General features: G+C 41.0%; 2 protein-coding genes across 2 annotated transcripts in view; both read right to left on the bottom strand.

Annotated features, from left to right (window-relative positions):
• Positions 1–2,965, bottom strand: part of nrn1la (neuritin 1-like a) — a 104,143-nt gene extending 101,178 nt beyond the window's left edge. The window contains exon 1 of the mRNA XM_085280518.1: positions 2,597–2,965. Within this exon, the coding sequence (XP_085136644.1) occupies positions 2,597–2,654 (58 nt within the window). The 5' untranslated portion in view covers positions 2,655–2,965. The remainder of the gene's footprint in view (positions 1–2,596) is intronic.
• A 928-nt stretch (positions 2,966–3,893) lies between these two features.
• Positions 3,894–22,858, bottom strand: part of edc4 (enhancer of mRNA decapping 4) — a 29,780-nt gene continuing 10,815 nt past the window's right edge. Inside the window, exons 19-30 of the mRNA XM_085280517.1 lie at positions 22,035–22,265; positions 21,699–21,800; positions 21,087–21,230; positions 19,914–19,950; positions 19,539–19,686; positions 19,142–19,297; positions 17,640–17,755; positions 17,346–17,511; positions 15,883–16,069; positions 14,972–15,191; positions 13,915–14,078; positions 3,894–6,291 (exon numbers count right to left, since the gene is read on the bottom strand). Of these exons, the coding sequence (XP_085136643.1) occupies positions 6,108–6,291; positions 13,915–14,078; positions 14,972–15,191; positions 15,883–16,069; positions 17,346–17,511; positions 17,640–17,755; positions 19,142–19,297; positions 19,539–19,686; positions 19,914–19,950; positions 21,087–21,230; positions 21,699–21,800; positions 22,035–22,265 (1,855 nt within the window). The 3' untranslated portion in view covers positions 3,894–6,107. The remainder of the gene's footprint in view (positions 6,292–13,914; positions 14,079–14,971; positions 15,192–15,882; positions 16,070–17,345; positions 17,512–17,639; positions 17,756–19,141; positions 19,298–19,538; positions 19,687–19,913; positions 19,951–21,086; positions 21,231–21,698; positions 21,801–22,034; positions 22,266–22,858) is intronic.

Here is a 22,858-nt window from a genome sequence, read left to right as displayed (position 1 = left end):
GTTATACGTCCATATCTTTAAAAACGTGGCTTCATACTCACATTTTTTCTTCTCTTATGTATTACAATGATCTAAATCAGGTATTACATCACTGCACTTTTTTCTGACTGGCATTATAGCATCTTATCAGCACCTTGTTATGAGCCAGTACCCTGGTTAGGCTGTCTCTACAGTTGTAAAGATGTTTTGCTGTTTCCTGTAGCTACAAAGCAACTAAATATCTTGTTGCCTACATATGGCTGAATGTAATTAAGAAAAACAGTAATTTTTGCCTCTTGTCGAGCTGTTTGGGCACACTTGTTGCAATATTATGGAGCTGCTATGCACTTTATTTGTCATTAAAGCAGATGGGATGGAACTAAACACTGTTTTTCCATTTCTTAGTGAGATCATGATTTGAGTGAGGATACTCTAAACTGAAAACACATGGACACAAGCAGTGACCAAGGCTTAAAAAAATAATTCAGCACACATTTTGGCATGTGATTGCAGTAGTTAATGCAGATAATAAAAGCTTTTGTACAACTTCAGGTATTTGTTTCAGAAACTTCTGTACTATTTTGTATCCACAGCTTTCAGATATTTCAGTTATCATCACATAGCTTCTAGATACACGTCAGAATCTCTTGATCCAGACATAGAAAAGTGCCAGTGCTTGAAGTACACTGCAATCCAGTGTTGCTGCCAGTCAAAGCCTTTTTGTGTCTACATTTGGCTATCAAAGCTTGCCGTATTTCGTGTGAAAAATATTAGTATAAATGTTGTGAAACTCTCCCGGCAGAGGCTTCCTGGAGACACTGAGAAGACTTTCTACACCGGTGGATGACACAGCACCGTGGGCTGTGTAAAGGTGCACAACAAACTAAAAATACCATGCAGGTTAGATAAAACCCTGTAGATTGTTAGGTTGCTACAATATGTGTAATGTTCATGCAAAAACATATTTCAAAAATAGTTTGCAACATAATTGGTTGCATGTGTAAGACAGTGTGAGTCAAAGGTGCCGGGCCTGGAAGCTCTGCTCATAGATAATGCAATTGCAAGTATAAAAAAAAAATCCTACCATATAAATATATAATGAGCTGATTCTGTCCCCTTGTAGTAACATGAATGAGCTGTGACACACACTGAGTGACTGCGGAGGCAGTTTGACAGACAGCAGCAGCAGCAACATAGAAGTAATTCCTGGTCAGGTAAGCTAGTATGCAGGGCTGAATGGAGTCTCCAGAGACTCCACTGAGCAGAGTAAGGGGACAGATGGGATTCATTTATCATTTATCCCCATCGGTGGGACTTTTTTTGTCCCTTTTACCCCACTGTGTTACACTCCCACGGGAACCTCATCCCATCCGCCTCCTGGTCTTTATTTTTCTCTGACATCAGCAGCAGCGTGAGATGATCAAGGCTGATAAAGATGATGATGATGATCATAAGTTTGCAAAAAGAGAAGGTGTGTGCACATCGAGAGCTATATTTAGATCAACAGTGTCTGAATTATAGCTCCTAAAAACGTTTTATTGTTGGACTGAAAAGAGGAAGCGGTCTGACTCAGTTCTGTGGTCCACACAACAAAACACATATACAGAACGTGTATTCAGAATAGGTGAATGAAATTTTGCTCTCACAACAAAAATCTAACTATTAATTATTTTTCTGAAAGAGGAAAAAGAGAAGCAGCATTTATATTTAGTCCAAGCCAGACATTTATAAAAGAGCTTTAAAAATCGCTGATGAAGCTGACCTTCTGTAGTCCATTAAAACATTTTAGAGCTTTAATTCAAAGACATCACTTTTGCCCCCCTTTAAAGGGATAATCCACCTATTTTCCCAATCAGGGTTTGAAAACAGCTGTAATATGTCTTTTTACAAACTGTGGATTGTAATTTATTAAATATACATGACAAGTAATGCTGAATAAAAGATAGCATATGTTGCATTAAGGACAATTCTGTTTTACCAATCTTTGCAATTTCCTTAACAAATTCTAGTATAGCCGCTTTGAATTAATATTTTCCCAATTAATGTACTTAAAAGTCTTTGCACATGTCTCACTTTACAACATGGGAACTATTATTTATCTTAAATATCTACCGTTGCATTACTTTACAAGTAACCCGATTGAGCTAAGGGGACTAAATGGGTGGAAAGAAATGGAGAGATGCACCCAGACCTCACTCATTGCACGATGTGAGTTTGCGTAACGAACCCTTATCCAGCTGTGGGAAAAATACTCTCACTAAGCAGCACTAATTCAAGCTTTCGGCTGCGAGCTCTCTCTGAGCAGATCGCTCCCGCAGCTGCAGCACATGCTCTGCTGGATGCTCGAGATGAGCGAGTTAAGGCTACGGGACCCCCTCATTTAAGATCAGACACGAGGCATACAGAGAACTCTAACAGCTTAACATCTACATACATCCACATCACCTAAGATCATTAATCTAAAGCTCTAAAAAGTCAGGACGTGTGCCGTCCTGTTACGCACAGAGTCTCGAATCCCCTCTCGAATTACTCAAAATTCTCCCAAATGCAATGCTCAAGTTTTTACACTGTTCGCGCACACAAGTTGCGACATAGTCACTTAAATTTCAGTACTCACTCAGAAGCAGAGCAACAGGCAAGAAGAGCAAGCACGCAGAGTTCATCAGAGATGTCATGCTGACCCCACAGTTCGTCCTCCGACCTCACAAGTTTCAAGTTTGCACCGGAAATTCCAAAGTTTTCCTTTGTTTTATCTTTTAGTTTTTCAAAGAAAAGAAGAGTCCCGATGTCGCTCCCCCGCTGCCGGTCAAAGTGTTCTCCTCCCGTCCTCGTTGCAGCTCTGTACTCCAGCGAGCATCCACGGCGCGCTCATCCGCTGCGCTGAAGGGGAGGGCGCGTCCGTGTAAAAGAGGGGGAGGAGGAGGAAGGTCTACAGCAGAGTCCCCGATGAGGTGCAAGGATGCTCTGAATTATCAGCACAAGGCGTTTAAAATGACCAAGGAACCACTACCAACTTCTTTCTATACACTTTACTTCAGTGGTTTCCAACATAGGGGGCTGGAGCTCTCTAGGAGGCCAGGAGACAAATGTGAAGGGCCAAGATTAGTGAAGGAGGGAAAGAAAGTTTAAATTCCTGGTTTGGTGTGTTTCTTTAGACAGATTATCTGCTTAAAAGTTCTTTAAATTGAAAGAAAAAAGAAGTGTCACTGCAATATTAAAGCCAGTGATCAGTAATCTGAAAAACGTCCCAGCAATCGATGTGATATATTATTATTATTAGACAGCTGTAGGTTGGTTCCCAGCCAAAGGGGGGTTGTATCCTCAGAAGCTGAGGAACTGTGAGATGATTAATGATTTCCAACTCTTTACTTTGTAAAGTAATGCACAATTTTGTCTTCATGAGGCTCGTGATTTAACAGAACAATCTAGTAAGGGAAGGATGTTTGTTCTAGTGCAGAGGTGGGCAACTCCAGGCCTCGAGGGCCGGTGTCCTGCAGGTTTTAGGTCTCACCCTGGGTCAACACACCTGAATCAAATGATTAGTTCATTGCCAGGCCTCTGGAGAACTACTGAATCAGCTGTGTTGGATCAAGGACACATCTAAAACCTGCAGGACACCGTCCCTCGAGGCCTGGAGTTGCCCACCCCTGTTCTAGCGGTACAGCAAAAACTCATGGAAAACGGTCACATGTTTTTGTACAGGTTTATGAGCCAAAACCCATGAAGTCTTTTATCCCAGGTTTTTTTTTCCTACTAAACTTTCACATTAAAGTGACAAAAAACTGAAACATTCTCATTTAAAATCCCCCAACAGTAATTTAATGGTTGCTGCTAACTTTTGTTGGAGGTCCATCACTATATATCTGCTATAGGAAGTAGCCTGACCTTCCCACAGACACACCAAGACACCTGAATTTGAACAGGTTTTGTTTTTTTTATTCCAAAATGTTTGGGGTAAAACAAACCGTAAAAGATACAACATAATTAACCAAGCAGAGGGAAATGAACACAATGGAAAGAGAAAAAAAAAAAATCCACATGAACTTCTGTTCTGTTTCTCATGCAGAGCTCCCAGTGAACTGCTAAGTAGTCAAAATTCTTTCTTCTTCAAACACTGAAATGAGAGTTCAAATGTCCGTACTGATCACCTGCCTCCGGACAAATGTTTGCAAAGAAAACATACAGCTTCTCCTCCGTTGTGGTGCCTGAGCCTTCCCACATATTTCAGTGACATAAATGATTGTAAAACTTAGATGGATCAGGGGTGTGTGTGTGTGTGTGTGTGTGTGTGCGTGCGCGCAAGTTATCATCCAAAACAGGTAAATTACAGTAAGGCACTTTGCTAGTCAAACCCAACAGATTCTGAACAAACACTTGAAATGAACTGAACTTTTATTTTACAATCAGCAATTCAGTGCAGCCACCCAGTCATGAAACAATGAGGTGTGTGAATGGGATCTACACAAAATATTATACACTTTGAACTCAGTGTAAATGTGAACAAATGGTGCGCTTACAATCTAAAGGCGGGCTTTTCATTGATACTGAAAGAGCAGGAATGACTTCTGGATTCAAAGCCTAAATTTCAAGCAGGATGGATGTCCAAGTGCTGCCTCCTAGAGCCTAAGAGAAGTCACTGCACATTGAGTTTACAAGCAATATTTGCAATTGCCAGGTAAAACAACAGGATCTGTAACATTTAATGTTTACCAAGGTTCCTTTTTTTTCCAATTATTAAGCTACTTTGACAAGTTTTAACGCAAGTATACCGGTACATGGCTTACAAATACTAAATGTTTATATAAAAAAGGGAAGAAAAAAACATGGGGAGAAGTCTGTGGACAGAGCTGTACATGTGGACGGCTGCCGGCTTCAATATTGAGCTCCAAACATTTCAGGTTTTGAAGGGGAATTCTTTACAGCCTGGAAGACCTCTGCAAACATTTCTTACACTCAATGTATCCTTCAGAAAATCCTCTTTAGAGTGATTTCTAAAACCAAAGCAGATGAAAAAGTCATGAGCAAATTGCATTATTGTCTATCAAAAAGGTTTATAGTGTTGATTCTCTTCAAAGATCTAGTCTGGCAAGGGCCAAACAAATAGGAGACCTATTTCTTAATAGGTTGGAGACCTATTAAGAAACAGCTCATAGGAAATATGCCACCAACGAAGAAAAAGAAAATTGGCTTTGGGTGGTACATATTCTTTTGGTTGCCAGGATTAGCTTCAAAAAGAAAAAAAAGAAAAGAAAGAAAAAGCAAAGAAAAACTGAACTAAGGGAGGATAATCCTACGACTACCAAATTCCAGGCTTTAGCAGAAGGATGCTGGTCTGTGTGGAAGAAAGTAACAATGTGTACAAGCCTGCTGTTTGCTCTTAAGGCCAAAATAGAAGGCGACATTTTGAGGCAAAGCATGTTTTCTTTCTGTTGCTCAGAAGTAGCCCCCTGCATCAAAACTTGTTCAGCATCCCAAAACATGCCTGGCAGGTAGCTTAGAGGAAACAGCACAACAAAAGGAACAGCCCCGTCTGGCCTCACATGGACCACTCGGCTGGACATTCTTCAAGTCTTATGCACGTCTGGATGATGTAAAATCAAACTGTGTCAGGTTGTTTGTATGTTTTTTTCTCATTCTTGTTTTTTCAGTTGTTGTTGTTAAGGGGGATGAAAGAATCTCAGCGCTCTCTTGCTGTCATGGCTGAGACAGTCTTGATGGAAGAGACGACCACCAGGTCTCTTGGGTCAATAAAGCAGCTGTAACAAAGGTCTGGATGTAGCTACAGTGAACTTAAGAGTCTCTGAACATAAATCAACAGTAAGCTTTCACCCCAGACCATTATTGTCTTGAAGAAAACAACAAAAAGAAAAAAGAACCAAAAAACTGAGAAACTAAAAACTGTCCATTTCTTGACTTGACACTTCACTGGTGCAGAAAAGGGGGAAGGAGGAGAAATGAAACAAGGAGAGACGCATCCTGATCAGGATCCAAGAAACTGGAGAAGCTGTCCTTGGTGCTTTCTCCTCTGAAACACTACCAGGGGGGGGAAACAACAACAAAAAAACGGTGGACATATGATCGGTATCAAGAGGAAAACCACTCTTTGGCAGCAGCCTTTAAACCGACAACTAGTGGTTGACGAGTCCCTGTAGCATCATCATCAGGCGCCGCGCCCTCTTGCTGAGCGGGCTGTGGGGGTCCTGCTGCAGGAAGGCAAAGAGCTTTGGTCTGACCTGGGCCAGCACGGACGACATGTGGTCTCTGGTCAGGGGGTCGCTGTGGTCCAGATTCATTACCGCATCCTCCAGGTAGCTAAAAAGGAGGGAAAGAGAAAGAGGTCAGATAACAATGAACACCTACAGAGGCAATGGCAGGCTCAAGGAAAAGAAAGCGTTTGTGGTCATTTGGTGGAAAAAAAATTGGAAAATTTAAAGGTTTGCATATACAACCTGAAACTTCATTCCATCAGCAGTAAGTTATTAATATATAAAAGCACCAGAAGGACAATTTGCACAAATGACAATTTTGGGGCTTTTGAGTAGGGATGCCAAAATCATTTAACATGGAGGGCCACATACAGCCAACCTTGATGTTAAGTGGGCCAGACAAGTGAAAATGCATTTTCTGACAATGTAAAACATGTTTAACTGCACATTTAATCCCTGAGATAGCTTAATATAAGACAAAGTAGTACAATTTAAATGGCACATCTGAGTATTTTTCTACATGATTAATGTGTAAAATTACAGAGGGTTCTGGTAGCTCACAACCCAGATTGTCCCATATTTATAAAACAGTTTTTGTTGATTATTGTTGTTTTTAAAACTGAAATTTCTATAGTAGACACTAAAGTAATGACAGTAAAACTTTTCTGTCATTTAATTGTCATCTATTACTTATTTATTTTGGTGTAGTATGCATGGCCGTGAGAGAGGTCTTTAGTAGCACGAAAAGCTACAAAACGTGTAAAAACAAAAAAAATACTATTAAAAGTAAAAACAAATGTATGCCCTCTTCCACATTTTGTAAAGCTGTCCAGTGGGCCAGATTGGAGTCTTTAATGGGCCAATTCTGGCCCCCGGGCCTTATGTCTGACACCCCTGCTTCAGAAGGAGAGCAAGCCGAGTTCTCATTTTGCTTTCAAAGTTTGAATGTCAAGCCTGTGAACATTGTGCTTTCATCAAACTGCCCAGCAGAAATCAGCATCACCTGCCTCCTGTCCTCTCGCTCGGGATGCACTACACTTAACTCCTGAATTAATTGTAAGAGTCAGACATCTGGTGGTGAGAGTGTCCAGCTGTACAGTGGAAATGACCATTCATCACAGTGTCCGGAGTGCTACCTGATCCCAGTCTAACATTAGAGCTGTTCCCATGTCGCCAGTTGGTCTCCTGCCAGAGCCCCACAACACACACTGCAGGTCTATCAAATCCCCCTCAGCACTGCCAGCACACTGTTTAAAGGGGCTTTTAATGTCACTGCACATATCAGCACAGATACCGTATGTCTCTCTGAAAGTTAATGTCTTGCCGAAGTTAATTTGGCTGTAACTGCATTTTGTCAAACACCTCAAAACCACATATTTAATTGTTTTTCCACGCTGCCTCAATTGTTCTCGTATTCATTTGTGCAACAGTGTGTACTTCACAGCTAGCTAATGATGCAGCTAAGAGCACAGATTTTGTGCATAATGACACCCTCTGTAGTCCCAACAATCCTAGCTGTGCTTTGGGAATCTTTTATGAGCTTCTTCTGAAATACTTCTAATCACAAGTCCTGAAAACGAAGCCTGAAGACAGCTCTGTGGTATCTTTACCCGGATGTGAACTACAATTTACTCCACATATACTGTGTACTTAACAGTCTGATTTATTTTTGCTCATGAGTGAAAGCTTTCCTTCATAATTAAAGTTAGCCAGCAGTTAACACCAGAAACAATGGTGTTAACTGCTTATAATCTATTTTTTTTTTTTTAATTTAAAATAAAACTCAGAGCTATGATTTTCTCAGTCTTAATAAGGTTTCTATAGTGCACTCTTCTCTACTGATGGCACACAAAGGTCCACATTAGCAGCTGTAGTGTAAACTGAGAAACAAACAGATGATGTGGACACAGCACGATGCTGTAAAGGGACTCAGAGACAAAGAGGTTTTCAGGGAGAAATGGGTATGAGAGGACAAGCTCTTCTCAGAAGAGAGGGGCACAGTGAGAGTGCTTTCTGATGTCGGGCTATCCATGAATATTCTAAATGATAAAAATCACAAAGGGAACAAAAAATCAGCTATTTGACTGTAAAAACTATAATTCAGTTGCGAGGAGGGGAAAAAAGCAGCACTACTGGGTCCTGTCTTGCTCTGAGCTGCACCAAAAGCTGAGTTTCTACCAAAAAAAAAAAAAAAAGTTGCCAGGGGCATTGAAAGAGGATAATCCACCTCTGATACTTTATGCTGTGTGGCACAGTGGGGAAAGCTGCGTCTCTCTCACTGCTTCAGACAAGATACAATACCACGTGCACAGGGAGAGAGCTGAAGGATTTATCCTACTAAATTTGCAGAATATACAGATATCATGTGAAAAAGTGCAAGTAAAGTCTGTTAAGTCTTAATAGAATATAATGGAATATAATATATATTCTATTCTTAACCTAATTGATTCACTAACTTTGTGATGTGCAAGTATCCAAACCTTTGCCTATAGAAGCAGTTGCAGAATGAGCTTTTTGGTCATATCTGCCTTTCATCTTCTTATATGACAAACTGAAACAAGAAAAATCAAAAAGAGGACCAAAAAAAAAAAAAAAAGTACAAAACTGAACTACATGGGGGGGGGGGGGGGGGGGAGATACAAGGACGCAGCAAGAACAGAACAATAGAGTGCATCCAAAAACTGCGATGCTATTCATGGGATCATCGGCGTTCCCAGGATAGCCATGCAGCAGGGCTACAGACGGAGCCGGGTGATGGGGTCAGCACTTTAGCACCGTTTAGCACGTGGGAGATGGGGAGTAATGAACATACAAAACAGATTAGATGGGCAGCAAAAGTTTAGACAAAGACAAGCTTTATTACTGACTGAGGGGAGCATAAGAGCCGGCGTGTGTGGGAGAGAAGACATCGCATGCAATTCAAAAGTTATAATTAAGACGTTATGTGATGACATAAACCTGCACAGTTCACGGGTTTTTGATTAAAATCTATGACGTTTTCCAAAATTACAAGTTATGCCTGCTGTATCACAGGACAGGTCTTACATCAAACTACAATGGTGTGAGACAATAATGAAATTATGATATCCTGCAATGAAGAGTAAGAGTGCTCAAACTGTGCATTGTCTTTAAAGTGGAGACAGTGCATGGATTTTTAGTATTCAAACATCACAGGATTTTTTATTCACTTTTATTTAGTGAATGTCTCCTTTTAGTTAAACTTCATGCTACTTAATGGTTATTCAGAATTTAGACTTAGCATTCCAAAACTGGAGCTACCTCCACACAGCAAGGCCAAGTAATGTTTGGGAGTTATGATAAAAATGTGCATTTAATGTAGTGTGTATATCCCATGCTATTAAAAATGTGTCTGTTGTTATTGAGGTTTATATCAATAAGTAAGCTGGATAAATTTTATAACTGATAACTTAAAAAGAAGGGGTAGGATTAAATAAGTGTTTCCTTGTTCTCACTCCTTTTGGATACGTAAACTAAATCAGATTCAGTGGAGCACTGTAGTGTATTTTGCTTTATTTTTATATGCTTTACTATTTTTTCCTAAATGACTATGTATATTATGTACTTGATCAAAATAAATATGAAAAACAAAGATTTTTTAAAGTTTTTCAGCACTACAGATGTTGGAAAAATGCAAGAATAATAAAGCTATATTTAAAGTGGTCAAAGGAGCTTGCAAAGAAAAGCGTCTGGACTTCTTTAAATTACTTGAAGACGTTTCACCTCTCATCCGAGAAGCTTCTTCAGTTCTAAGGTCAAATGGTGGAGAGTCCCAGATATAAACCTAGTGGGAGTAACCCCCCACAGAGGGACAAAAGGACCCTCTAATCGCCTGAGCCAAGGTGTGAAACTGGGTGTGGGTCCCAATCAGCCAGAGTTTCGGGTGAGTTCATTGTGAAACCTGGCCCCACCTTATCATGCGAATTCCTGAGATCAGATGGCCCAGGATGTGAGTGGGCGTTAAGGCGTCTGGGGAGGCATCTCAAAACTGGATTATAGATGGCAGAGAGTTGGTGTCGTAAACCACCGCCTCTGTTCAAAGATGGTCGCTCACAGTGGACATAGATGGCTTCTTTCACTCCTCTTTCAAACCATCTGTCCCTCTCTGTCCAAAATGTGAACATTGGCATCCTTGAAAGAGTGTCCTTTATCCTTAAGATGCAGATGGACTGCTGTGTTGTGCCATGCGCTTGTGAAGTGGCTGTTTGGTCTCTCCAATGTAGAGGTCTGGGCATTCCTTGCTGCACTGTACCGCATACACCACATTGTTAAGTCTGTGTTTTGGTGTTTTGTCTTTCGGGTGAACCAATTTTTGTCTGAGCGTGTTGCTTGGTCTGAAATGCACCGGGATGTCATGCTTGGAGAAAACTCTCCTGAGTTTTTCTGATACACCGGCTACATAGGGGATGACAATGTTGTTGCGTCTGTCCTTCTTATCCTCCCTCGCTGGTGTCTGGTCTTCTTTTCTGTGCCTCTTTGCTGACTTTAAGAACGCCCATTTAGGATAGCCGCACGTTTTGAGTGCTTCCTTTACATGTGTATGTTCCTTCTTTTTTCCTTCAGGCTTAGAGAGAACATGTTCTGCCCGGTGGTGTAGGGTCCTGATTACCCCAAGTTTGTGTTCCAGAGGGTGATGGGAGTCAAAGAGGAGGTACTGGTCCGTGTGTGTGAGCTTCCGGTAAACTTCAATGTTGATCGACTACAAGAAGACAGCTCCTTGGAGGACAGGACCAACTTCACACCCAATCAGATTTCCACACTGTTAGACCTCTGCCTCACCACTACATATTTCAAATACAACGAGGGTTTCTACAGACAAAAACATGGCTGTGCCATGGGCTCCCCCGTGTCACCTATTGTAGCCAACCTTTACATGGAGGAAGTGGAAAGAAAGGCTCTTGGCTTTTTCAAAGGAAGAGTACCCAGCCACTGGTACAGATATGTAGATGACACCTGGGTCAAAATCAAGACACAAGAAGTGGAATCCTTCACTGCGCACATTAACGCTGTGGATAAAAACATCAAGTTCACCAGGGAAGACACAAAGGACAACTGTTTGCCTTTCCTGGACTGCGCCATGCACATTGAAGAGAATGGCAACCTCAACATCGAAGTTTACCTCACACACACGGCCCAGTACCTCCTCTTTGACTCCCACCACCCTCTGGAACACAAACTTGGAGTAATTAGGACCCTACACCACCGGGCAGAGCTTGTTCCCTCTAAGCCTGAAGGAAAAAAGAAGGAACACACACATTGTAAAGGAAGCACTTAAAACGTGCGGCTATCCTAAATGGGCGTTCTTAAAGTCAGCAAAGAGGCACAGAAAAGAAGACCAGACACCAGCGAGGGAGGATAAGAAGGACAGACGCAACAACATTGTCATCCCCTATGTAGCCGGTGTATCAGAAAAACTCAGGAGAGTTTTCTCCAAGCATGACATCCCGGTGCATTTCAGACCAAGCAACACGCTCAGACAAAAACTGGTTCACCCGAAAGACAAAACGCCAAAACACAGACTTAACAATGTGGTGTATGCGGTACAGTGCAGCAAGGAATGCCCAGACCTCTACATTGGAGAGACCAAACAGCCACTTCACAAGCGCATGGCACAACACAGCAGTCCATCTGCATCATAAGGATAAAGGACACTCTTTCGAGGATGCCAATGTTCACATTTTGGACAGAGAGGACAGATGGTTTGAAAGAGGAGTGAAAGAAGCCATCTATGTCCACTGTGAGCGACCATCTTTGAACAGAGGTGGTGGTTTACGACACCAACTCTCTGCCATCTATAATCCAGTTTTGAGATGCCTCCCCAGACGCCTTAATGCCCACTCACATCCTGGGCCATCTGATCTCAGGAATTCGCATGATAAGGTGGGGCCAGGTTTCACAATGAACTCACCCGAAACTCTGGCTGATTGGGACCCACACCCAGTTTCACACCTTGGCTCAGGCGATTAGAGGATCATCAGGGGGTCCTTTTGTCCCTCTGTGGGGGGTTACTCCCACTAGGTTTATATCTGGGACTCTCCACCATTTGACCTTAGAACTGAAGAAGCTTCTCGGATGAGAGGCGAAACATCTTCAAGTAATTTAAAGAAGTCCAGACGCCTTTCTTTGCAAGCTCCTTTGACTACGATGACCTGGATGACTGAGAACCTTCACAGACATATATTTAAAGTGCAAATAATAGCACAACATTCCTGAGAATTTATGAATCATATTTAGTCGTCTTTATGTTTAGGAACGAGTGGACTTGACAACAAGGCTCAGTGCTTCTGATAGAGGTAGCAAACCCAAGGTTAACCTTCAGCTTGAGTTTCCTTCGTCATCATTTTTCAATTACTGGAGGGTAGCTTCACATTAGACGCCTAAATCTAATAAAAATAAACCGGAAGGCACACCTTAAAGTTATATAAGATGCTAGATTTGACATTTTACCTTGCTGATCTGGCCTGAGGTCTTCTTTTTTTCCCCTTTTCTTTTAAGTTTCAGTGATGTCAAAGAGAATTCATGTGGCTAGGTCAGGGGTGGGCAATTCCAGGCCTCGAGGGCCGGTGTCCTGCAGGGTTTTAGATCTCACCTTGGGTCAACACACCTGAATCACATGATTAGTTCATTACCAGGACTCTGGAGAACTTCAGGACATGTTGAGGAGCTAATTTAGCCATTTAAATCAGCTGTGTTGGTTCAAGGACACATCTAAAACCTGCAGTGACACCGGCCCACGAGGCCTGGAGTTGCCCACCCCTGGGCTAGATGCTGCACCGATTCTTTTTGATGGAGAGATCATTAGTCCAGAAGTTCAACAACTGGTTGAAACTTACATTTGTCCCATTTTTACTTCTGCTTTTCATAACCGGAGACAAAGTGCTTCCTTATTCATCTTATGTTACTGTTAATTACAAATAAACATTTATGAATCTGGAAAAAATACAGCCTTGATCAGTTGCCAGTTACATAAAGCTAAATTTTCTGACTGACAATAAACAAATCTCTCTGCTACTGAAGCATCTGCCTCCTTCAGAGATACTGTAGTCATGCTGAGCCTGGTCCTGTGTACTGTAGCATGCAGCCCTGAGCACTGCTGAGTTTACCTATTCTTAGGCTGAAAGTGATTACCCTGATATTCCTAATAACCCAGAATAAATAAAGACTCTTAACATGTATTGTGATTGCCAGTTCAGAAAAACAAGAGCAACTAGTGGAAAAAAGTTTGGTATAATACCACCTGCTGTACTTTATATGATCCACCAACCTGTCTGCCCAGAAACAACAGGCCAATGGGGATGCCACAACATCTACCCAGAGACCTTTGTGTTACACCTGAAACTGAAATGTTAAGGTCTGTTCTGAGCAAGCATGAAAGCAAATCATTTTTTTCAGTGTAGTTTTATTCACTTCCAATTTTTTGTTTAATGGTTCAGCCTTTGTTCAGTCATTATGACATTAGTCTAATCCCAAACCCAAACACAGAGAAGACTCACATCCACTAAAATCTGTGAACGGTCATATCTCACTGAACAACTACAGTGTAAGCCCAACTGTGTCTACCGTCTTCTGGCTTTCTGTGTCTGTTTACATATTACATGCAAATTAATGAAAAAGGATGTGTTCTCTTTGACTCCAGAAAAAAAAAAAAGAAAGAAAAGCCTACTGTAAATCTGTACCTAGCTGCCAAAAATGACAACCTTTGTTTACTCACCTGATTTTGAGCTCAGAGCGAGTTGTGAGGTTGGAAGAAAGCTGCTGGATGAGAGAAAGCAGCACGGGCTGGCTTAGAGGGCAGGGGTGTTGTCCGAACACCTGCTGAGAGTCGATGGTCTCACACACATACAAGACCAAATTCAGATCAGTCGCTGACAGAGCCTGTAGAGTAAACCAAGACGGGGGGTTACCAATTTAACCACTTATATAAATATTTGCACCTGAATTTAAGTTTAAGTATCTCTTTCCATACAATAAGCCTCTTAAGGAAAGGTGCACTCCATCAACAAGCAAGTTATTAATGCAGCATTTCAGTGTCAGTCCCATCCTGACTTTGAAAGCTGGATTGAGAATAGGTAACAATGGGCCGATCAATTCAATTCTATGTCGTCTGTGAAGGTTCTCAATCATCCAGGTCATCGTCGTCTGCGCCTGGACTTCTTTAAGTTTCAATTCTACGTCATTTTCCGTTTCCAAAACATGAGATCCTCAAAAGTTGTGAGCAAGAGATCTAACATAATATGAAGGAAGCCAACAATCAAGGCTGAGCAGTTTGGAGGTACTTTGCATCAGCTACACCAAATGAGATGGCATGACCAAGCTCAGACAAAGCTTTCCATGCTAAAATTTAATATTAATTCCAACCACAAAACTACTAGATGTGTTTATAACACAAAATCTTTTAAACATTGCAGAAAATTAGTAATTTTAACTAGCATGTAAGCTTAGACGGGGTAGTTTTTCAGCTTAAAAGTAGAGGGGAAACGTGTTTTACCACAATTCAAAGCATTTTCACATACAAAGTCACTTAGGAGTAAATACAAGCATAATGAATGCCTGCAGCACAACTAATGCACTGGACTGGTGGGGTTTGCAAGTGGGACTGTGGAGTAGTTGCAGGATAATGGCTTTCTCGGCCCTGGTGGACATACATGCATATGAGAGTTATAGTGAGTTGTTGCCTGCATTAATTAGTAGTTGGAAAACACAGCTCAGCTGCAGAGGAAGCTGCAGTGCAACCTTTAAGCCTGGTTACATCAGTGTGTGCGTGTTACCTGCTGGAAAGCCTGATTGAGTTGGCCCTGCTGGAGGAGCTGCAGGATGTTCGTCTGCTGTGTCTGGTAGTCTAAATGTGCTGTGGGAACTGGTGTGCCGGCCGCCGACCTCATTGCCTGCATGATGCTGGAGGTGACCACTGCCTGCTGCTCCTTCATCGCTAGGCTCACCTCACCTTTGACAATCCGCTGCACATGGCTAAGAATAGACTCCTGCAAGCTGAGCAGGGAAAAGAAGGACAGTTATCCTCCAAGTTGCATGAATCTTAAACAAATACGCTGCAGTCTATTTTTGCGCTTTGGGGAAAATCCTTGCCCTTAACCTACAAGATATTGGCTTAAAAACTGACTCTGCACAGTTTGGCGTTGTCATTTCCTTTTCAAGAGTTTTAGTGGGCCAGCTATTTTCTCTCTGCTCTGCTCCTGACAATCTATAAACTCTAGAGGCCTTGAAATTAATTGCAGGGGGAACAAGAGACCTGATCGAATTGATGTTCTTACATTAGCCCCAGGATTAAGCTTTGCTTGTTTTTACTCTCCAATCTATTACACACTTGCTCAATATGCAGTAAGTAAAGCCATAGTGGTACATAGGTATTTGCTGGTATGCGTAGCTGAAGTTCAAAATGTCCACTTGGTATGTAAGTCAACGCTGCAAGATCAATAAATGTGAACAACATCACTCAACAACAGGACTGTTTTAAATACTGATTTGCAAGACCATATTTTTTTTAATGCTGTAACGGAAGTAAAAGAATAATCAAGTGTTAAGTGACAAACTAGAAAAGTAAAAGGTAAAGTAAACAGTTTTGGGAAGATTCATTTACTTTTTTTATGTGGGAAAAAAGTTTCACTTTTCTAGTAACACACGGCTCACACAGTGGTAAACAAGGAACAGCTCAGTTACATACTTTCCCACCATCATCTGGATCTGATGCTGGACTTCAGCCCGGACGTTAGCTGTGATGTTGTTGCCCAGCTGATCAGTGGAGCTCTGGAAGTTGTCGATCATCTGCTGGAGCTGGCCAATCATGGGGTCTCGTGTATCCTGGTCTCTCTGCTTTCTGTTCTTCATATGAGTCTCAAGCTGCTGGATGTCTACAAAGATGAAAGTCAAGAACAAAATCTCTCATCACGCAAGCAAACACATCTTAAATACTGTCACAACTCTAGTGAGCAACATTTTTCATAATGATATGAAATGAGTCAGTGCAACATGAAAAGGCTCTCTTACTTGCTTCCACTGGCTCATTTTATTTGGCGCTAGTTTGCCGAGATGCAAGTGTTGTGTGCAGATGTGACCCTACATGTGACTGCTAGAATGACTAGTGCAGGAGGATTACAGCATTATGTATCAATAATTATTATACATTTGATGTTATTGCACCATTTTAAGCGAGTAACATTTGGGCATTAAAACACTGCTGAAGGCAGATAACACAGCAGTGCAGATGTTAGTACAGCAATCACAAAAAGCGCATCAATTGCCACTTTCACAGTTACGACAGCCTGGTAACTATTTGAGGCAGACCCACTTTTTCCCCCCACTTGTAGTTCTCAGAAGTCTCTTTCTGGCATGGAGTAGGTATACTTTCTCAGGATAGGTAGAGATGTTAACATTTGGGAAACATGTTTATTAATATTAGCTTTAAATGGAGGAAAACCATGTGCAAATTCAAGTGAACAGTGAAGTACAGAATTTTCTTTTCTTACTGAGTTAACTAGCCACTGGTGAGCTATGAAATCACTTAAGAGTTTCTATTAGCAGTATGAATTGGTGGTGGTGGTGGTGGGGGGGGGTTATGTAGTTACCTGGGGACCTTACAGCAGTTACTTAACAGGTAGTCCCCAGAACTGCTTGCCACCAAAGCAGGTAATATTTACAAAGCAAACCTTGGATTAATTTTAAATTAGAGGAGCGGAACTGTGGCCTCTCTGTGCACATTATAAATTTAAAAAAGATCAGGTTGCGGCTTCCAAGAGTGGGCGTGAGCACAATCTCAGAATAAGCAGACTGCTTTTCAGCACATCAGCGGACTGGCTGGGTCTGTAAAGGCATCAGTACAAAAGTTGTCCCTGAGATCTTTCAGTGAGACACTTACTTAATTAGAGTTCCACATACAGCTCCTTATTTCAGAGCTAGACACTGAGAACATTCAATATGAAGAAAGCAATAATGCTAAGTATCCAAATAAGGTCATCAGCCATTGTAAGCCATCGGGATGCCTTTAAGAGAGCGTCCAGAAACTTTTAAAGCAACTGTACATCTAATGTTTTAGTGCACCTAGACAACATGTCCTGCAGTGGATCATTACATAGCTTGATATTTGTATGGTGTTTTGTACAAGTTTATCATCGTCCTTCATTTCCTTACATTCTTGTGTGCCTTGTTTGAAGCTGTCGTTGATTTGCTGAAACATGGACTGGCAGCCTCTTTCAAAAACAGGAAGCACAATGCTCTGGAAGGCATCTTTATATGCTGCCTGGATGGGGCCCTGCATCGCCTCTGCTGCTGCTCGACCAATCGCATCCGTTGTGTTCTGGTGAACAAGAGGCAGGGAGAATAGGTTGATGTAGAAAATACACAGTAAATAATCCTAAAAGGCCCATCCTGCATAGCAGTGAGGAAAAAAATACAGACAAGTGGTAAAGTAAGGCAGTCACCTACCTTCGATTTCACCACTTTGCCAACATTGTCCTTCAGGGTGACCTCCACAGCAGTCAGTTTAGCAGCAATTGTGTTGTTCAGCTGGCCTGTCACTGGCTCCAAAGTCTTAGAGATTGCTAGAGAGGGGAAAAGACAGATTAGCAGGAACCCCTCTATAATTAGGCATGTGATCGAGGCTGGAGGCAAAGAAAGACAGGAACATCTCATCCTCGAATACGAGGGCAGGAGAGGCGAGGCAGGAACACATCTCTCAAGAGACTGCTTAATTTTAGTGTCTCAGTCCAACACACCTCAGCTGCCTTTGCTATATTTAACATTACTTATGCCTCAAGATGATCTCAAGCATTAAATAACACAGTAATTTATTGATGTACAACCTGGTGTGCACTTAGAGCTTGGCTTTTTTGTCAGAGCTGGGAAAAAACAAACAAAATGCAGCTTCACAGAAATTGTAGCCTTTGTTAATAACTGCTATATCCATATTTATATTCATCAGTGATTTGTAGTGTTAACCTCATGATATTTGGTTATTAGCAAGGAAAAATACGAGCTATTCTGTTCATAAACCATTTGCTCTTCTTTGATCAAAATGCCAATAGATCAAAAAAGGTGAAAGTAAATAAATTTTAAGTTCTTAAAACTTTAAGCTTACAAGACAACTAAGTTGAACCACAACATTTGTGCAACTTAGATTATACACACTGCGGAAAAAACACCTTAAATATTATTAAATATACCTACAATAAACATTTGTATATCAATAACAGAAAGACTTGATAAGAGACCCCAGAGGGTGGGACAGGGGTTTAACTAAGTTTGCAGCATTTGCAGACTGGACATGTTTTAGTACATAAAGATCTTCCTGCTCCTCAACTTACAAACATTAAAATGGCTCAATACCACCATCATCTGGAAAGAGAAGTGACTGATCTAACGATTGCCTGGTGAATCTATTTAGTCTGACTCAGACTGTATTATCGGTTTTCAATGTTGCTGTTAGAGACAATTGTAGGTCTAAGGAGGTTGAGGGGGGAAAGGGTCTGGACTTCTTTAATTTCTTGAAGACGCTTCCCTTCTCACCCGAGAAGCTTCCTTAGTTCTAAGAGCAATTGGTGGAGAGTCCCACATGGACCAATTGCTCTTGCAACTGAACAAGCTTCTCAGATGCGAAGTTAAACATCTTCAGAAAATCCAGATGATTTTCCTTCCAAGCTCCTTAGACTACAATGACCTGGATGTCTAAGACCCTTCACAGACATAATTGGTATACAACAATAATTAACATCCCATTTGAACAGACACCTGACACTTAAAAGTAAACATCTGTACAATTCAAAAGAAATGAAAAACATGAAAAAAAAAATCATGAGAAACACCTTAAAAATGTGTTATCAATACAATTCATTTCCTTTATGTGACCTTTTTAAATGTATGAATCTCAGTGATGCTTAGCCGTGAATAGCACCCATCATGCTCTGGGAGTGTGTTTGGTGTTTTCTTACTTTGTGGGACTGTTTTCTTCATTTCGTCCCGAAGCACTTTGTCCATTCTGTTGGTCAGAGCTGAGCTGAGGGCATGGCTGAGATGCTGGCTGAGTTGTTCCTGAAGCTGCTGCTGATGATTCTGACTCTCTGCCAGAACTCGCTCAAGTCTGCGGTCTGAGGTGAAGACAGGTCAAGGCTCACAAGAATATGATTGTAACCGGCTCATTGCTAAAAATGCAAGCATCCTGTAATGATAACGATTTCAAAGATGTGGCTAAAAGACATTTAAATCTTTGCACAGTCACAGCTGTTCACTGAGCCTTTGGTATAAATTTTTTCTCAAAACATTTATTTTGGAAACATAATTTAAAAAAAAAACCCAATCATGAGTGAGTGAGAGATTACTGAAGGATACGTTCTTGCTCCTGGTGATTTGTCAGGACATGTTCCACCTGAGCCATAATGGAGCTCTGCATGGTTTCAATCTGTCCCCGCAGTTCAGTTAACTCCCTCTGCTGGCTACGCAACAGCATCATCAACTCGTCCTGTACTTCTGCATTAAACTTTTAAAGATGAGGAGAAAAGCTGAATTAAAAGAATCCAAGGATGAGAAACCAAAGAGCTGCTGAAACAAACAACATGTTATCAAATAGTAATAATTTACAAGACATTATCAGTAACAATCAACTTTCTAAAATTAAAAATAAAATAAAATAATGCACTTACTGCACATAAAGGCATGACACATCTAACCAACATAAAAAAGGAAATTTTTCTTTTAGGAATTTACCTGACCAGAATCCATTTGCCTGGACTGTGATGACTCACTGTAAACATGAGAAACAATGTTTAACTAAGTACTCAATACTACTTATAGCACACTTAATACTACATTAATGCATAAAAATCAATTTGTTTCATTTACCTAAACTCCTTATTTTCTGACGTTTATTAGTTTTAAGAACTTTATTATAAAATAATATTTGGCTTAAATTAAATGCAATAATGCTAAAGAAGACAAATAACTCAATCCTGCTACTTGATGTAGACATGAAAAAAAGCATCAGTCTACCTGTAATTCAGTGTGAGTAATCTTTTGCTAGTCAACACCCTATAAAATGCTCATACACTGGTCAAGTCTAGACCAATGTAGACGCAAGACATGCAGGAAAAAAAAAGGGTACACTTTGCAGCTACACGATCGGGCATGACGTGTAGCTGCCAAAAGTTTGATCTGTTGTCCCCCATACCACATTTTGACTGGCTCTGGTTTACTAATTCAACATTTGAGTCCCTCACTAAAAAGTGTGGCCTAAAGAAATGTGCTGATCTATGAAAACATCCTTACCAAAACCCCAAAATGAATGTAAGTCATAACTCAATTAACAGCAACAGCTTTAATAGTTTCTGGGATAAAAAAGGGAATACACAGACTACAAGATCATGTCTACAAATTTTAGTAGTCCACTGAATTTTACTATGTTTACTTAAGTGCGGGAGTTAGATAAACTGTATTCAAAAATTTTCTGGCTCTCTTGTGACATATGTGACGCAGATGTAAATATGTGTGCGTGTGAAATTTAGCTTTAAACCCTGTTGATCTGTGCTCTGAATCTGTACGGTTTTTAAGATATATGGAGATTATTTTTAGATTAATGCTTCCAAACTGATGATTCTGTTAAAGCCATTAGCTGACTACAGATGTGTGAAAGGTGTTCATAGTGAGACTAAACCCATTAGTCCTCTGATTTGATGCTGGGATGATTGAGCCATTTCCTATTTCCATATATACCTCATGAAGGTCGAACAAAGTGTTTTAATTTCACCAAACTATGATCAAAAAGCAAGATAGTTTGCAGCGGCGCCATCTAATTACTTACTAATCTAAGGGTTCTCTTCGTTGTTTTCCTTTTTATTAGTTTCTGAAAACAGCAACATCTTGATGCTCAAAGTATAAACAAACCTGTCGTCTTTCTTGATCTTTCTCTTTGGCTTTGGCGATCCTCGTGGTGAGGTTTTCCAATCATTCACCGGTAGTCTATGTGAAGATCGAGAACCACAGTTTCCAGAGGATGACGCCAGACTGGCCACCTCATCATCAGGGTCACTGAGTCATACACAACACAGAAATGTAGACAGTAAGTCAGCTGCTGTAGCCTCTAAAGCAGAGTTTAGACCAGGGGTGGGCAATCTCAGTCCACGAGGGCCGGTGTCCCTGCAGGTTTTAGATGTGTCCTCGAACCAACACAGCTGATTTAAATGGCTAAATTAGCTCCTCAACATGTCCTGAAGTTCTCCAGAGTCCTGGTAACGAACTAATCATGTGATTCAGGTGTGTTGACCCAAGGTGAGATCTAAAACCTACAGGGACACCGGCCCTCGTGGACTGAGATTGCCCACCCCTGGTTTAGACCACTTGTTGTGGAATCAGCTGAAAAAAAAGTCAATAAAATCAAACCATTGCTGCGCCTTGAATGTGCAGCGCTTTATCATGAGTTTGTTGCTCATGATAAAGTCCATTCTATTGCCTGTTTCATTTGCATAAACAAATAGATGGTGGGTTAATGTATGTTACCTCTGCTCGGCTCCAGCGTCCTGACTGTCATTCTGTGGCAGGTGATATGAGCGTCGATGGTAAGGTGAGCTCAAGTGTCTGTCCTGTGACTCCTCTCTTGAACTGCAGCAGGCATATGAGACAAACACACCAATACTTAAATTAATAAAAAAATAAATAAAAATCTTCACAATGCCATTTTCATTGCAACATAGCATGACAACCTGATGTGTACGTGAAACTACCTGAACAAAAACCAGGGGTTCTGAATGTTTTATACACAGAGAAATCAAAACAGGCTTGTGAAATGTTTCACACAGGATGGGGGTTCAAGTATTTATATGTTAGATTACACACCAGTCAACAAGTCCGTTGTCCCTGAGACTGTTCCTGGTTTCTCTGGTGATATCTGGAGCAGCTGGCCATGGTGTGTGGCTAACGTTGCCATCTGAGGACCCTCCTCCTATCACAGGATTTTCCTGTGATAGTGCATTCTCAAGCAGAGATGGTGTGTGACTCAGTCTGGACTCAGACTCTGCTGCCCCACCCACAGGCCCTTCTGCACCTCCAAGTTCAAGGGCCAACAAGCTGTAACACAATATATATTGGCTTATGTAATTTAGAGAGCATTTCTGGACTGGGAAAATAAAATATAAAGCCAACACAAATGTACATACATTAAAACAAGAAAGTGAAATGAAACTGCAGAATCAGAATCAACAGTAATTATGGTTATGTAAGGTTATGGAATAAGCAAGCTGTCAAACTGGTGACATGTACAATGTTTTCCCATTACAAACACATTACCATTTACCATATCGCTTGCACAGTGATCTTAACTTTGACATTATTACCATTGAAAACAAAAAGAAAGAGCTGAGGTTGCGTTGCACAAATGATAACACTTAAGTGGATTCAAAATAGTTTTAAATGTTTCCACAACTTTTTGTTGTCTCTGTATCATTACAACATCCACACAGCTCTGACTCCACTGACATATAACCAAAGCTAATCTAACATTACGCACATTAGCCAATCAATGTCCTAACTAAAACATTTCTTATAGTATAATAAATGCCATCAAAAAATAAAAGCAGGGTTGCACAGATGCAGGCAGTGCAGAAACATCCCCCTGCAGCCAACGACAGAACAGTTAGCATCTGCTGCAGGGAGTTATCAAG

This window comes from Mchenga conophoros, linkage group LG7, assembly GCF_057382185.1.
Source record: "Mchenga conophoros isolate Kocher_MC1m ecotype Shallow Benthic linkage group LG7, M_conophoros_male_GT1.1, whole genome shotgun sequence".
Taxonomy (NCBI): Eukaryota; Metazoa; Chordata; class Actinopteri; order Cichliformes; family Cichlidae; genus Mchenga; species Mchenga conophoros.
This window is presented reverse-complemented; position numbering and strand designations above follow the sequence as displayed.